At 30.6% G+C, this 18,227-nt stretch overlaps 2 protein-coding genes across 4 annotated transcripts in view; one reads left to right on the top strand and one right to left on the bottom strand.

The window, feature by feature from the left end:
• The window catches only part of LOC126880034 (uncharacterized), a 156,726-nt gene that overhangs the window by 11,248 nt on the left and 127,251 nt on the right, over positions 1-18,227 (top strand). The window lies entirely within an intron of this gene.
• Positions 1,816-18,227, bottom strand: part of LOC114327674 (uncharacterized) — a 49,639-nt gene continuing 33,227 nt past the window's right edge. Inside the window, exon 3 of one of the 3 annotated variants that reach the window (XM_028276360.2) lies at positions 1,816-4,492. In XM_028276360.2, the coding sequence (XP_028132161.1) occupies positions 4,272-4,492 (221 nt within the window). In that variant the 3' untranslated portion in view covers positions 1,816-4,271. Of the gene's footprint in view, positions 5,328-6,274; positions 6,845-18,227 lie in introns of those variants that run through there. The other 2 variants (XM_050643621.1, XM_028276359.2) reach the window with 2 other exon arrangements.

Here is an 18,227-nt window from a genome sequence, read left to right as displayed (position 1 = left end):
GCTTGAATCCTTAGATTTGAACAGTCGCAGAAAAAAAATATACATTTAATTACCAATAACTTACTTTAAATTAACATTAAAGGGTTTTTCAAGTAAGCAATTTATTATATTTTTTATTAGCTTCAATTTTAGTGATGAAAACTTTTTTGTGAAAACTTTCAGTTTTTGATTTATTTACGAAAAATCGATTTAAAGCATGCATTTTCTTTCACAAAAATTAAAATATTTGATCTTTAATAACTCAAAAAGTATTGATTTATTAATAACATTATATAACAAATTTTGCTTACAATTTGTCCCTCTCTCGATTTGTGGGGTTATTATTAATAAGGTAATTTTCACCCCCGAGAAGGGGTGACATATACCCCAGGCTAAAACCGCAAGTTGTTATTGTCAATTCGTGAAAATGAATGGAGATTTACCGAAATCGAAGGTCATAGTTGATTTTTACCTTCAGTGACTGCACTATAGAAAGAAAATGGCAATTCAATAATTGAAATGCGTATATTTTGCGAGCTCATAAATTATTAAACGATATGTAGTCGCCAAATAATTAATTTAAATTATTTTAAGTATAACTCTCTCTTAAGCCGGGAATATGGGATGGTTTTCTTGCGAAGGGGTTGTAGCTCTATAATCGAAAGGCGCGTGATTTAAGAGGTTATTCTTAGAATATAAGCTATACGAATTAAACTACTATTAACTTTTTTGTAAAAACTTACGTTTTTAAAAAAAAACGTAAGTTTTACGTTTTTAAAAACTCAGTGATTTACGAAACACCGCTTCAAAACATGCATTTTTTTCACGAATAATTAAAATTTTTGATCTTTAATAACTTAAAAAGTATTGACTTATTTTATAAATTTATATAATAAATTTTGCTTATAATTTGTTCTTTTATAGATTTGTGCAGTTATTTTTTATAAAATAATTTTCACCCCCGAGAAGGGGCGGTATACACCCTCAGGGTAAAGGCGCAAAGTGGTACCATGTCACCTTTGTTTCTTGAGGTATCCTCTAACCACTGACCAATTTTCGTGAAAATCGATGAACGTTCACCAAAATTGAAGGTAATTGTTGATTTTTACCTTCAGTGACTGCACTATACAAAATAAATTGCAATTTACTGATCTAAATGCGCGTAATTTGGAAGCTTATAAATTATTAAATGATATGTAGTCACCAAATAATTAATTTTATGCATTTAAGTAAAACTTTCTCTTAAGCCGGGAAGATAGGGTGGTTTTCTTGCGAAGGGGTTGTAGCTCAATAATCGAAATGCACGTGATTTAATAGTTTATTCTTAGAGTATATAAGCTATAGGATTTATATCCGCAATACGATATATTTTAAGTTTTCTCAACATTTTTCTCTTAAGTTAAATCAATTAAAGGGTTGTTTGGGGGTGAAGGGGATGAGCTCAAAAATCGAAACTGTATAATTTTAAGAGCTCATAAATAGCTCGTAATTCTGCCGCAAAAACCGATTCAATATTCCTATTTTTAAGTAGTGAGGGGGCTCAGCCCCCCCCCCACTAAAGTATTAAATTCCTGCTCAGTGGAACGAGCTCAAAATTTTTAGTTTGTGGAATATGAAAGCTCATAAATAGCTCATAAATCAGGGCTATTTGTTTTTTAATTTTTGCAAGTGGGGGGCCAGCTCAACACGGGTGACTGCACTACCAGTAGTGCAGTGAGTAGTGAAGAGTGTAGTATCTGGGTACTTAGCAGACTTTGATCCCGGAAGCCTTGAAGAAGACATCATAAAAGATGTCGAATGCTCAGCACAGTGACAATCGATGTATGTGTGTATTCGTTTTTTTTTTGTTATTTTATTTACTCAACCGTTAAATATACTGACTACATAGAAAATAGCCCATATAAATGTTTCTAGTCCAATTATTTCCTAGTACTAGTATAAATTATTATTTTATTCAGTCTATTGTATCCTGTGATAGTATTACATAGCATCTTAGAGTTGAAAATAACAGTTCAAGTAACTACAAAATAATATAACCTCTTTGTAAATTTGCTTTGTTTGCCTCTGTGATGATTTACTGAAAATCTGGTCTTCGTCTTCACTCAAAAATTAATTAATGAATTAATGAAAGAACGAGTTGTTTTTTTTAACAAAATCAATGAAACAAAGAAAATAGCGAAGAACCAAGAATTGACCACTATTTCCAAAATTTCATTCTTTTTAACTTAATAATTGACGCTGATATTTTTGGACAGTACTTGATACAATAAAAAAAGAATCACAAAAAGAAACTTTAGATATCCATAAGAAAGGTAATAATAAAGAAAGTAGAAAAATTGGACGAAGAATTTGGTTTTTGCGAGTTAAAAGAAAAGGATCTTGGAATAGCCAAAACTGCTACCAAGCTATAAAAATAATATACAAAAAGACTTTTCTTTTTTTTTCTTCATTCCGGGGATTATTGATTCATTGTATATTCTTCCTCTTCACGTACCATACATCAGAGTTATCCGACATTGTATATTACCACATCCTTATGTACATAATTTTGATTAGTTTTGGTTAATTCATATACTCTAAGATGCTATATTATACTATCATTTAAATTCTAAATTTATTTTAAGTAATATGGAATAAACCTATAGCATCAATATTTCCCAAAATGAATGTGGAAAATAATTTCTTATGCTACAAAAGTTATTCATTTAAAATGTTTTTTCTTCACTTTCAAAAATTTTAACTGTAATAGCTGTGTCATCGAATTCTGATGATCTTTTGAAAAGTAAACCTGTAAGTGTAAATTGACCAAACATAACATGCAAAAACATGCTAATAGCAACATAATAACTATAAAATTTTTATATAAACTAGGAAAAGATGCATCCAGTATCCATACGTCATATGTGTAGTCTAGAGGTAATAATACACTCTCTCAAAGATGAACCACAAATCGATTATTATTAATATTAAAAACATTACAAGGTTAAGATACCTTGGAAGAATTTCGGCCCAACAGGAACCATCATCAGCAACTACAGGTAACAGCAAACCTGCAGTCCATTATTCCCTTGTTTTAATAAAAACAATGTATTGTAGGTTTGTTTGTTACCTGTAGTTGCTGATGATGTCTCGTTCATGTTGGGTCGAAACGCGTCTAAAGTATTTTAAACTTGGAATGTTTTTAATAAATTTACGGTTCATGTTAAAGAGAGTGTATTATTATTCTTTACCATAAAATTTTGGCACACCACAGTCAATTATTCTGCTATAAAACACCACACCCAAATCATCATGCATCGACAAACAACATCAAGGCGCATATAATCATGCAATGAAAGAAACAATTTAATAACATCTTCTCCAATTTTATTGTCCCATATTCTTGCACGTGTTCAATAGATTTGACTCTATGTGGTCATAATTATTTGTATTTTGTACGTAGCCGGCAATTCATTAAGCAATTACTCTTTGATAATAATAAACCCTTTAGAGCAGATCATAGGCCTCTTTCAAAAGAGTGAAATGCACATAAGAGGATGATGATCTACCTCTAAAATAAAATAAAATATTAACTGTATTTCATTTTCTATTAGTTTTGCTCCTACATATCTGAGAACAGGGAAACCAAGACTCGATGAAATTTTACATAGATAAATAGACTAGTTCTTAATGCAATCTTAGATCCCCCTAGTCTTCTTCTTGTTTGTCGTTCTTTTGCCTTGCAAATTTTAGAAGGCATGAATTTGGGTTGTCACCCGAACTTGGTTCTAGTACAAGTCTTAGATTTTCGGATCCAAAACTTCGAATTGCTCTAAATCAAACTATTGGACTATGATGCACAATAACACCTATAAAACATGAATTAGCAGGATGATCATTCATTGGGTCTTTGTAAAATTCTTCTGCTCATTTTCTCTTTATATTTTTTACCTATTTTGAAAATTTTAAAACGTGTGTAGATGCTTGGAATTTGTTTTGGGAAGAGTCAATGGTATCGACTCATATTATCGCTGGTAGGACGAACATTTTCTAAATTTTGTTAATTTGCCTATTATTGTGCATTTTTTTACTCAGTTTGCATACTATTTTGTACATTTTACATATTTTGCATATTTTTATGCATATTGTACACAGTTTTGCATACTATTTTGTACGTTTTACATATTTTGCATACTCTTTTGCATATTTTACATATTCTGCATTTTTAAATAATTTACACCTGCATTTATAACAGATTACACTATCTTTTAAATTTTTTGAAAGTGCAAAAATAATACATCATTATAATCAGTCTATTGCCTAACGACAGTCGTTCCGTTGATAGAGAGGTAATGTAAATACAACACGAAATTGAAAAGCCTTTGTGCCATTCTTAAAATTGGATTCACAAATAGCAACTCAAATAATCCATAGAACATTGCTGGAATTAATGTTAACCATCCAAAGAGTTTTGTTACTAATACGTATATGATGTTAAAAAAGTATATGATCGTCATTAAGAATGTAATGTTTCCTAAAACAAAAAATATGATATTTTAGCATGCAGTTTATACAGTAGAGTATAAAATATACATTATAAAAAAGTGGCTACCCCATTCTAAGGAGTGAGGTAAGGGGCCGTGTTTAATGTTATTCGATAGGTTTCATATTATTCATCTTCGAATTGCAATGCATTAAGCAATTGAATACTTTAAATGAGCTACATACTAGAGGCATCCCATTTGTTGAGAGCCCATTGTATAAAACATGAGGTAGCAGGCTAATCATTCATTAGTTCTCTTGTAAGGTTCTTTAGCTCACTTTATCTTTATATTTTTTACCTATTTTGAATTTTTTATAACGTGAGTACATGCTTTGAATCTGTTTTAGGAAGTTCATTGCTTTACAATCGTATGTTATCGCTGATAGGATGACACATTTCCCCAGTTTTTTTATATTTTACGTATTATTATGCATATTGTACACAGTTTGCATAGCATTTTGTACATTTTACATATTTTGCATATTATTTTGCATATTTTACATATTGTGCATATTTTAAATATTTTTTTCTTTTGCATTTATAGCAGATTACTGTATCGTTTAAATTTTTTGAAAGTGTAAAAACAATACAGCATTTTAATCAGTCTATTGACTAACGACAGTCGTGCCGTTGATAAAGAGATATTGTAAAGATAACAAGAAATTGATGAATAATTGTGTTATGCTAAAAACTGGACTCGCATATATCAACTCGAATAATCCAATGAACATTGCTGGAATTAATGTTAACCATCCAAAGAGTTTTGTTACTAATACGTATATGATGTTAAAGAAGTATATGATCGTCATTAAGAATGTAATGTTTCCTAAAACAAAAAATATGATATTTTAGCATGCACTTTATACAGTAGAGTATAAAATGTACATTATAAAAAGTGGCTACTAGGGGCAAGATTCCTTTTTTTTACTACAGATTCGGATTCTACATGAAAAAGTAAACAGGTTTGTCTGAATTAATTTTTTTTTTTGATTCGCTATATGGTGCTGTAATCGCAGAAAAATAAATACAGAATTAGTGTATTTTAAAAAGTACCTACCAAATGGATGAAGCACAAAAAATTACAACAAAAATAGTATAAATTTTTGGTACGTATTTATTAATAAAGGAAATAATTTGCTTGCCATGGAAAATAGTAAGAAGTAGTTTGAAGGATTTTATTATTTTAATTTTAACGATAATATTTTCATTTTGAAAAGTAAAAACGCTATCAAAGTTTTTATTTCACAAATTTTATTTTTCTTAATTTTTCTCTTAATTATACCCCCGGGGTGGGTGAGGATAGGAATTTTTATGATACTGAATACAGAATCCAAACCTGCAATAAAAATGGAGGTTTCCATATAAGATTTAAAAGTTGGCTCTTACCCCATTCTAAGGCGTGAGGTAAGGGGCCGTGTTTAATGTTATTCGATAGGTGTCATCTTATTCATCTTCGAATTGCAATTCATTAAGCAATTGAATACTTTACACTTAAATGAGCTACATACTAGGGGCATCACATTTGTTGAGAGCCCATTATATAAAACACTTGTAAGGTTCGTCAGCTCACTTTATCTTTATCTTTTTTACCTATTTTAAATTTTTAATAACGTGAGTACCTATACCTCGTCCAATTTACTTACCGTTGCACGTCATCCGCGCCATAGCCTGTGACACGATAGCAACACGAAATATTTAGGCGGTGGGTGTGTTCTTTTTAGAATCAAAATGATTCTAAAGGGGAACACACCTACCGCCTAGATATTTCGTGTTGGTATCGTGTCACAGGCTATGGCGCGGATGACGTGCAACGGTAAGTAAATTGGACGAGGTATACATGCTTTGAATCTGTTTTAGGAAGTTCATTGCTTTACTCTCGTATGTTATCGCGGGTCGCGGATAGAATGACACATTTTCAAAATTTTTTTATATTGTACATATTATTATGCATATTGTACACAGTTTGCATAGTATTTTGTACATTTTACATATTTTGCATATTATTTTGCACATTTTACATATTGTGCATATTTTAAATATTTTTTTCTTTTGCACTTATAGCAGATAACTGTATCGTTTAAATTTTTTGAAAGTGTAAAAATAATACATCATTCTAATCAGTCTATTGACTAACGACAGTCGTGCCGTTGATAAAGAGATATTGTAAATATAACAAGAAATTGATGAACAATTGTGTTATTCTAAAAATTGGACTCGCAAATATCAACTCGAAGAATCCAAAGAACAGTGCTGGAATTAATGTTAGCCCTCCAAAGAGTTTTGTTACTAATACGTATATGATGTTAAAGAAGTATATGATCGTCATTAAGAATGTAATGTTTCCTGAAACAAAAAATATGATATTTTAGCATGCAGTTTATACAGTAGAGTACAAAATATACATTATACAAAAAGTCGCTACCTAGTGATATAAAAATAAAGATTTCTCATGAAAAAATATTCAAGGCATTTTTTATAATTACTGTTGATAGATGGTCTAATATCTCGAGAAATACCAAAATATGCATGATTATTACTTGTCAAAAGTCTATTGATTGACATTAAACACGACCATTACCCCCCCCCCCCATGTGGATTGGGGGAAGCACAAACAATTACAACAAAAATAATCTACTTTTTGTTTATAGTCCATTGAAATGTTACATTTTAGGGTTGCATTTCTTAGAGGAGTCAATTTTATTTTTTTAATATGTAGGGGGTTTTAGTAGAAGCTTAAGTTCAAGTTTTTGGGGTCGCCACCCTTGTCCCCCGGCTGCCATATTGGAAAAAGTGGTGCAAAGGACTTTCGCGCTGTATGTCCTAAACTAGCAATCCTACAGAAAATTTAATTACACATAAAATGTATCAAATTAAATTTTCTACAATTTTATACCTATTACTTTTTATCGTCAAGTGAGCAACAAATAAGTTATAAACAAAAGTATGAGAAAATTTTGTAAGAAATTTCCTTTTGGAGGTTATAACTTTTTTTCCGTTCATTTCACAATAAAATACCATTATAGCGATTTTGTAGAGGATTTTGCAATGAAAAATTTTCACTATAAAGTTGTTAAATTTTATTTATTATCTAGGTTTTACAGCGCTCCAATCTTGACCAGATTCTCGAATTCTCATAGGAATACAATAAAAAAATACTTTTCTATCTATAATATTAGTCGAGCGGCAGCAATCGTTATGCCGACCATGAAAATCAAATTTAAGGTGAATGACCAATTTTGGTCTATTTTTATGTTTTCGAGGTCGCCGAACATATAGTTTATTTTTATCTAGATTTGGTGGAACATGTTCAAAAATAAAATTTTATACAAAAATGCCGAAAATAAATTTTGATGATTTTTCAAGTTTACCTCGTTGTATCTTTGGTCGCTGTAAATATTTCCTTTTGAAAATTTTACTGTGTCGTCTTTGAAGTATGTAGATAATAATGAAATTTGTCCAAAATGAAACATTAAAAAAAGAGTCTTTAGTTTTTAAACATTTTGTCATCATATTTCGTTAGTTTCATGTTTACTTAAAAAAGTTGAGTGACAAACTTTTTAGTTTATAATTTTAACCAAAACAACAATAAAATATAATTTATGAAGAAGTTTTTTGGAAAATTTTAAGTCAAAATATACAATAGGAAAAAAGTAATGTTACTTCATAGACAAGCGGCACACCCCAAAAAACGCTTATATTTCGAGATCCTGACCACGGTGTGGTGAATGGCTAATTTTGATCATACATTAGGATGTTGATATCAAAAATGCGTTTTTTGTTCTTCTTAAGGATTTTGCATTTTGCGGTTGCGTCATTCTTCTTCTGAACCGGCTAATTTGTCCTCAAACAACTTCTTGGGCCTTTTCTATACAGGGTGTCCAGAAACTCTACCGACAAACGAAGACAGGAGATTCCTCAGATAATTTTAAGATAATTTAACCCAATTCACCTAGTCCGAAAATGCTTCCTAAGGGAGCTAGAGCTCTTTGAAGATGGCGTCATGTAATTAGTTTTTCTTAAATACCTCCAGAACGCTTCTATTTAGAAAAACGAAAATTGGTATACATATTTACTTTCCAGAAATGAATCGATTTCATCCATTGCGAATTTCAAGTACAGGCCATAGGCGTCCGTTTTGGGTAGGGCAACGGTTATTTTATCGCCTAACTTTTTTGTCTTTAATTTTTAAGCATTTTTGACTCTGAATTATTTAATTCTGAGTTATTCTAGTGCTAAAAGGTACTCTTAGTTTAAGTCGATTGGATACACCGTTTTCTAGAAAAATCAATTTGAAAATTTTTCGTTCCTTGAATTTAAAAAAAAAGATTAAAAAAAACTATTTAGAAAGATGAAAACTGGTACATTTATTTATATTCCAGAGATTAATCGATTTCATTAATGGCGAATTTACAGTACCGGTCATAGGCGTCCGTTTTGGGTAGGTCAACAGTTCTTTTATAGCATACCTTTATTGTCTTTAATTTTTAAATATTTTTGACACTAGATTATTCAATTATAAGATATTCGAGTACTAAAAGTTACTCTTACTTTAAGTTGGTAAAATGGTTTTTTTTAATTTTTTTAACTTTTTTTTTTCAAATTCCCAAAACTAATAACTTTCAAATCGATTTTTCTAGAAAACGGTGTATCCTATCGACTTAAAGTAAGAGTACCTTTTAGTACTAGAATACCTCACAATTTATTAATCCAGTATCAAAAATGCTTAAAAGTTGAAGACAAAAAAGTTATGCGATAAAATAACCGTTGCCCTACCCAAAACGTACGCCTATGACCGGTACTAGAAATTCGCAATGGATGGAATTGATTCATTTCAGGAAAGTGAATATGTATACCAATTTTAGATTTTCTAAATAGAAGCGTTCTGGTGGTATTTAAGAAAAACTAAGTACATGGCGCCATCTTCAAAGAGCTCTAGCTCCCTTAGGAAGCATTTTCGGACTAGGTGAATTGGGTTAAATTATCATAAAATTATCTGAAGAATCTCCTGTCTTCGTTTGTCGGTAGAGTTTCTGGACACCCTGTATATCCTTAGGGTTATAAGTTTTATAATGGGGAGAGAGGTCAAAAACAGATTAATAATAGCACAGGAATGTTAAAATCATAATAAATTGTATGAATAAAAAATATATATAGATAGAAAAGTAAGCCTAACTTTTATTTTTATTGTATCCCTATGAGCATTCGAGAATCTGGTCAAGTTTGGAGAGCTGTAAAACATATATAAATAAATAGAATTAAACAACTTTATAGTGGAAATTGTTCGCTGAAAAACCCTCTACAAAATTGCTAAAATTTTATTTTATTTTAAAATGAACTAAAAAAAGTTATAACTTCCAAAAGGAAACTTGTTAAAATTTTTTTACATATTTTTGTTTATATCTTTTTTGTTGGTCACTTGACGATAAAAAGTAATAGAAACAAAATTGTAGAAAATTTAATTTGCCAAATTTTATGTTGAATTAGATTTTGCGTAGGGTTGGTAGTTTACCAGATATAGCGCGAAACCCCTTTGCACTCCATTTCCAAGATGACGGCCGGGGGACAAGGGTTGCGACCCCAAAAACTTGAACTTAAGCTTCTACTGATCCCCCCTACATATTAAAGAAATAAAATTAACTCATCTAACAAATGCAAGGTATGGCTTAAAAAATGTAACATTTTAATGGAGTATTAGGTATTTATTAATAAAAAAAATAATTTGATGACAACGGAAAGATTAATGTCCAGTTGCAACAATGATTTGGATTGCCCGTTTATTTCAAAATATAATTGTCAAAAAATTGTCAAATTAAAAACAGAAATTTTAACGATTCTCCCAAAAAATATTAAAATTAACTTTTTTCAAAAGAAAAGAAAAGAAAAGAAAAGAAAAGAAAAGAAAAGAAAAGAAAAGAAAAGAAAAGAAAAGAAAAGAAAAGAAAAGAAAAGAAAAGAAAAGAAAAGAAAAGAAAAGAAAAGAAAAGAAAAGAAAAGAAAAGAAAAGAAAAGAAAAGAAAAGAAAAGAAAAGAAAAGAAAAGAAAAGAAAAGAAAAGAAAAGAAAAGAAAAGAAAAGAAAAGAAAAGAAAAGAAAAGAAAAGAAAAGAAAAGAAAAGAAAAGAAAAGAAAAGAAAAGAAAAGAAAAGAAAAGAAAAGAAAAGAAAAGTGTTCTGTTATTATATCTGATGGTTAGTAAATTAAAATTTTTCGGGAGAATTATTAAGATTTCTGTTTTTAATTGACAGATTTTGACAATTATTATATTTTATAATAAACATGCAATCCAAATCAAAAATCAATCGTTTATTTGTTGGGCAACTGGATATAAGAAGTAGTTTTGAAAGATTTTATTATTTTAATTCAAATAATATTTTCATTTTACTATGATTTTATCAAATACTGTCATAGAAATAGTATCAATTACACAATATTGCATTAAAATATTGAATATTTCAATTATTTTAATATTTTTAAATATTTTCATGGAGAAAATTTAACTCTTAATTATACCCCGGGATGGGTGGGAATGGAAATTTTTATGGTACTGAATACAGAATCCAAATTTGCAATAAAAATGGTGGTCCTTACTTAAGATTTCAAACTTACTCCCGCCCCAGCCTCAGGGAGTTGATGTGAAGGATCGTATTTCATGTCATTCGATAAATTTTCTAAAAATGTTAAACACGTATTTATGAGTTTTTCGATCCGATGTAAATTTCGCGAAATATTCGACAGTCCCGCTTCTTTTAACACACCCTGTAGAAAACAATATATTAATAGAATATGTTAAAATCGGATATATACCGGGTGTCCACTTATATGTTCCCCCATTTTAACTGCCTCTAACTTCTAAACGGCTCAAGATAGAAATATGCGGTTTTAGCTGAAATGTTTTATTTTAGTAAAAGTTTTGTCTGAATGGATTGAATTTTTTGTATCGCTTTCAAATACGAAAAAAAAATGGCGGAGTTTTGAAAAAACGTTGTTGACTTTTTTTTACTGGAACAACCAGTATATTTTTTTGTAAATTGAAAGAAAGGTCATTCACGTATCCAGCGATATAAAGTTTTTCAAAATCGGTTGTCAAATCACTGAGTTATTAATTTTTAAAATGAGAGGTGCAACGCGGATATCACATACCTAAGTAACATAACTATGCAAAATGATATTATGTTATGTGATTTCCACATTACATCTCTCATTTTAAAAGTTAATTGCTCAGTCATTTGACAACCGATTTTAAAAATTTTTATATCGCTGGATAGGTAAATGACCGTTTTTTTAAGTTACAAAAAAATATACTGGGTGTTTTAATAAAAAAAGTCAACAACGTTTTTTTTTTAAATCCGCCATTTTTTATTTAAAAGCGATATAAAAAATAGTCGTTTACCTAAAAATTTGCAATAACGGCCATTTACCTATCCAGCGATATAAAATTTATTAAAATCGGTTGTCAAATGACTGAGCAATTAATTTTTAAAATGAGAGATGCAATGTGGAAATCACATAACATATCAATTTGCTTAGTTATGTTATTTAGGTATGTGATATCCACGTTGCACCTCTCATTTTAAAAATTAACAACTCAGTGATTTGACAACCGATTTTGAAAAACTTTATATCGGTGGATACGTGAATGACCTCTCTTTCAATTTACAAAAAAAAATACTGGATGTTCCATTAAAAAAAATCAACAACGTTTTTTTCAAAAATCCGCCATTTTTTTTCGCATTTGAAAGCGATATAAAAAATTCAATCAATTCAGACAAAACTTTTACTAAAATAAAACATTTCAGCGAAAACCGCATATTTCTATCTTGAGCCGTTTAGAAGTTATAGGCAGTTAAAATGGGGGAAAATATAAGTGGACACCCGGTATAAGTACAAACCCAAAGGTAGAACTATGATACCAGAACAGGTAAAAAACGCCTAATAGTGGAATTATTACTAAATAAATAAACGGAAAAAATACCATATATATTAAAATAAAATAAAAATTTTGCAAAATGTTTAAAATTCATGTGTTTTTCTCTTTTTACATAAAAATTGCTTTGTTTTTTTAACAAAAACTTAACTAACCGTATCTTATTTATACAAAATTAATATAATTTTTAAACAGTGGTACACACAGTAAAAACTAAGTGGATTTAAGGTTGATTCAGGCCAATAGAATAAGGCTTTTCATCGATTGTCATTTGTTTCGAGCCTCTGTCATATGTTGTATAATCTGTGTATAATATTAATATACGCGGATTATACGACGTATGTCAGAAGCTCGAAACAAATAACTGTGAATGAAAAGCCCTATAGTCACGGTACGATCAGATCACATACAAATCACCGTCAAATCAAGGGGCAACACCAGGGCCGGATTTACCACTAGGCCGACTAGGCACTGGCCTAGAGCGCCAAATTTGTTAGGGCGCGGAACAGACAGATTTTGTTCGGTGTATCACAAAACCGGCAACCAACTTACACATCATCAAAGCAGATATCCATCAGATAAAAAAGACAGTGATTTAACTGATAAGCTATTTTCTCGTAAACTTAAAAATGGAGAAATAATAAATAGAAATTGGATGTCATTTTCTCAGAGAAAAGGGTCTGTGTTTTGTGTACCATGCACATTGTTCAGTTGCTCTGCTGACGCAAACACATTTACAACCGGTTTTAATGATTGGAAAATTGCTTCACAAAGAGTGGTAGACCACGAAAATTCTCCTTGTCATAAGTCACACCAGAAAACATTAAAATTGAGAGGTCAAATAAAAGGACATGTTAGTTCAAGTCTTACTGATCAGTTAAATAGGGAAACTAAAAACTGGAGGAATATCCTTGAGCGTGTTGTTGCCGCTGTAAAATTTCTATTCACAAAAGGATTAGCTTTTCGTGGTAGCCATGAATATTTAGGACTGTTTGATCAAGGCATCTTTTTAGGTTTAATACAATTTTTATTCGAATTTGACTCCTTTCTTGCAGACCAATTGAAAGTATATGGCGATGGAGGTTCAGGTACAACTTCATATATTTCCTAGTCAACATATGAAGAAGTTATCGTTCTTATGGCTAAAAAAGTTCGAGAACAAATATTAAATGAAGCTAAGGAAGCAAAATATTTTAGGATTATGGTAGACTCCACTCCAGACATATCTTATATTGACCAATTAACGTTGGTACTAAAGGAATATAACTAGAGATGGAATACCCGTAGAACGCTTTTTGTGTTTTTTGTCTAACGTCGGACAAAAAGCTGAAGAGATTGTAAATGCTATTATCGATGTTTGTGATAAATTCGACTTGGATATCACAAAATACCGTGGTTAGTCATATGACAATGCCAGCAATATGACAGGGACTCAGGTGTTCAAACCAGAATCAAAAGCTATGTCCTCAGGCTGGGTATGTCTGACGTGCCGCTCATTCCTTAAATCTGGTAGGATCTGTGGCCGTTAGTTCATGTTGGTTCATATGTGGTTGCTGTTTCTTTTTTGGTCTACTTCAAGAACTGTACAATTTTTTTACAAGTTCAACACATCGATGGGAGCTTTATTTGAACCAAAATGCTCTGTGGTACTCAAAGCCTATCTAAAACACCTAGGTTAGCGATAAACTATGCTTGTCGAGTTCTGAAAGAAAATTGGCCGGGAATTACAGAATCTTTGAAACTAATAGAGAATGACAGGGACGAAGAACCTTCATGCCGTAGTGATGCATCTGCTCTAAGATTAAACCTTCAATCATTAGAGACAGTATTTTTGTCCATATTTTGGAGTACCGTTTTAGAACGATTACAAAATATCAGTACTAAGCTTCAGTATGAAACAACAACTAAAGTAAAAATAAAGTAAAAGGATATTACTAGTCAGCTGGTTTTTTGGTAGAGCTTGGTAAAGCCAAAAGTTGGTTGATTGTAATGGGGTTAGGGAGGGGGAGATCAAGGCGCAGGGCGCCAGAAATATTAATGCCTAGTAGGGTTCAACATGTAAATCCGGCCCTGGGCAACACATTCACACACATACAGTCCGGGCAGATCCCCGTCAGCCTACTTCACCAATCAGGTCGATCAAGATGCAAGGTTAAAGATTCTTATAGAGTTTTAATATGAACTCCATTCTTGCATTGTTCTTAGATAATTAGAACGAGCCTTATAACGACAATATCTGTATGGTAATTAGGTCTTGTATAGGATTAAAATCCACAACTTTCAGACTGTCTGATTGAAATGCTTAGGTGCTTATTTTTGTCTACTATTTGAGATTTTTTTATTAAATAAAGAAAAAAATATTTCTGTAATAGATATAAGATATAATATATAGTGCAGTCACTGAAGGTGGATATGAGCTATTACCTCCGATTTCGTTGAACCTCCATAGATTTGCATGAAAATTAGTGAGTGGTTAGAGGATATCTCAAGGAACAAAGGTGACATGGTTTCAACTTGCGCTTTTACCCTGGGGGTGGATGCCACCCCTTCTCGTGGGTGAAAATTATTTTATTAAAAATAACCCCATAATTCGATAAAGAGACAAATTCTAAGCAAAATTTGTTATAAGAAGCAATTAAAATAAATCGACACTTTTGAGTTAATAAAAATCAAAAATTTAATTTCTTTGTGAGAAAATGCATGTTTTTAACTGATTTTTCATAAATAACTCAAAAACTATAAGTTTTTACAAAAAAAGATAATAAAAAATTAAATAAACTCCTTACTAGAAAAATCTTTTAATGTTAACTAAAGATGAGTTATAGGTAATTAGATGTATATTTTTTTCGGTGAGTAGTCAAATCTACGTATTCGAGCTTAAATAACGGGAAAATGGTGCATTTTATAACATAAACTTATTAAACATTTATCAAAGTACTTAGAAATATCTGTCAACTGAGCCCCCGAACAAGTTGATAGCATTAAAATTTATGCACAAAAATTTTTCAAAATTGATCTTTTAAAAATTTTTCCAAAAAATGATATTGTTTTTTTTTAAATAACTCCGTTAATTTTTACTATATCAGGTTCACCTAAAAACCGTTTGAAAGCTAATTATAAAGGCTATTGAACCACGTTGAATTTAAACTTTTAAACCCTATATTTTTTTTTAATAAAAGGTTAAATGGCCTCGGTTATATGGTTCTCGCAGCAAAATTTAAGCTTTAAACGTTTCTATCTCGGTTATTTTTTATCCTACAGAAATAGTAAGACAGGTAAAATATTTGATACAGAAAAAACTAAAATTTGGTCATATATCGTTTTTTACGTATATTGAGTATTTTTGGAGTTATCATCAAAAGAAAATGAAAATTACGCTAATTTTAAAAATTCTGATTTTTTAAATTATATCTTTTTTTTTTAATATGAATTCTAAACCGGTCAAAATTGTTGAAATCATTACTTATGCTAATATAAAGAAATTCTTGTAAGGATTACTATTTTTAATTTTTGTGGAAATGGCGTGTGTTGTTTTTCATTTTTTCCTAAAAAATTCAGAAGTATTCTCTTATTTTCATCGTAACTTGCTTAATTTTGATGCCATTAACTTCTTCTGTAGCTCATTTGATAGGTATTCCGAAGTACTTTGACAATTATTTAGCAGGTATATTTTGTAAATGCACCGTTTTCCCCGTTATTTCAGCTTTATTAAGTACTTAGATTTGATTGAGTACTCGTCGAAAAAAATATACATTCAGTTAACCATAACTCACTTTAAATTAACATTTGTTTAGTTCTTTAAGTGAGGAGTGGATTCAGTTTTTTATTATCTTCAAGTTTGGTAATTATAACTTTTTTGTGAAACCTTATAATTTTTGAGTTATACGTGAAAAACAGCTTTAAAACATGCATTTTTTTACGAAAAAACAATATCTTTAATCTTTAATACCTCAAAAAGTATTGATTTATATTAATAACTTTATACAACTAATTTTACTTAGAATGTGTCTATTGTTACTGTGAATGTGAAATATTGATTTATGGTATTATTTTTAATAAAATAATTTTCACCCCCGAGAAGGGGTGGCATCCACCCTCAGGGTAAAAGCGCAAGTTGGCATCATGTCACCTTTGTTCCTTAAGGTATCCTCTACCTACTCACCAATTATCATGAAAATCGATGGAGGTTCAACGAAATCGGAGGTTAAAACCTTCAGCGACTGCACTAATAGTCCTGAATATAATTTCTTCCATATTATATAGTCCATATTAATGGAATTTTGAAAATTCAATTAATACTTCGTCCTCATTTTTTAACAAAAGCGACGAAACAAGTTAGGAAAAGATGGTACAACAACTGAAAACAGGTGGCTGAATGACTGTCACACTAACACCACCCCGGCAGACCGGTCCAGTAAGATCAAGTCACAGTATTGATCGCTGGCAGAGCGACCTGACGGGCAGTGACTATGACTGTGCCGTGACTGTGACTGTACCGTGCCAGTGCGTTCATTGGAAAACCACAGAAACAATCTTGACTGTACCATCTCTAACTTTGACGTGACTGTTGGTCTGGATCAACCTTAAAATTTGAAGATTTTTGTACAGTCAAGAGGTAGAGTTTCTTTAAATCTTGTAGCTTTAACTTGCTCATTATTTAATTATTGATTATTGTACATCTGTTTAATGGGTATAGAGCCATTGAAAATGATCGTAATTAGAGAAAGACTTGGAATAGGTCTTCCTTATTTTGGCGGGTTAATTACTTTCACGCAAGAAATTTCACAAATTTAAAGAAAAACAAGCCGTTTGTTATATTTGTAGCACACAAAGCAAAATTATGTGTAACATGGTAATGTCAATATGCCTGCATGTGACAAATTTTAAATATTTTCAAAAGTTTTCAAGCACATGGAATTTTGAAAAATAAATTAAAACAAGAATCTTATTACTGAAGAATATCGAGAGTTTGATGATGTCAACGATGTTTGTGATGAAGGACATCTAAATTACTTACAATAGAGCTTGTATAGAGGTATAGATCCAATAAAATTGTAAAATATCATATATAACAGTACTTCAAAGAACAGTTTGAACAAATACTGAAACAATTTGAACAGTTTACTGTAGATGGAATAACAATAGTATAGATGTCGTCAGTAGAATTAATAAAAAAGAGGCATACAGATGTTTTAGATTTATTTGGACAAAAACTTACAGACACTTTTCTACTTTTTGAATTTGAATGTGGATATAAATTGTAAAGACATAATGCCATTGTTAAATTCAAACTGGAGTAACATAGTACCTATTGGCTAGAAGAATTTAGTTCAAAGTAACAAAATAAGTGATATTGTGCCTGCCACTTATGGCCAATTTCTAAATTACGATTTTTTTCGAAGGCTCCATATAATAAAACTCCTGAATGTTTTATTAATTTATATTTACATTATTCTATTGGTAGGCTTATTGAAACTGACTCAAGTTTTTTTTTGGAATTTCTACCTCTAATAGGAACTAAGAAGAGGAAATTGATTGACTAATAAAATCTATACATCTATAAGGCTAATTGTCCTATCGAATTCATTAATATAACAAACGGCCAGGCTGGGAATATCAGGGACATGAATGGTAATAGTATGAATATGCTGATTCCGACTATTACTATAAACATGACAACTACTAAAACTGCTTTTATCACTGAGAATATTATCGTGCCTACTGATTTGTCTGAAACAAAAATATTGGTTATTAATATTCCTGTCTTTGTAACAAGAATGATATACAATGTGAAATTTTGATAG

Source organism: Diabrotica virgifera, chromosome 2 (genome assembly GCF_917563875.1).
Source record: "Diabrotica virgifera virgifera chromosome 2, PGI_DIABVI_V3a".
NCBI lineage: Eukaryota > Metazoa > Arthropoda > Insecta > Coleoptera > Chrysomelidae > Diabrotica > Diabrotica virgifera.
The sequence above is the reverse complement of the archived record's forward strand: the minus strand, read 5'-3'. Positions and strand labels throughout refer to the sequence as shown.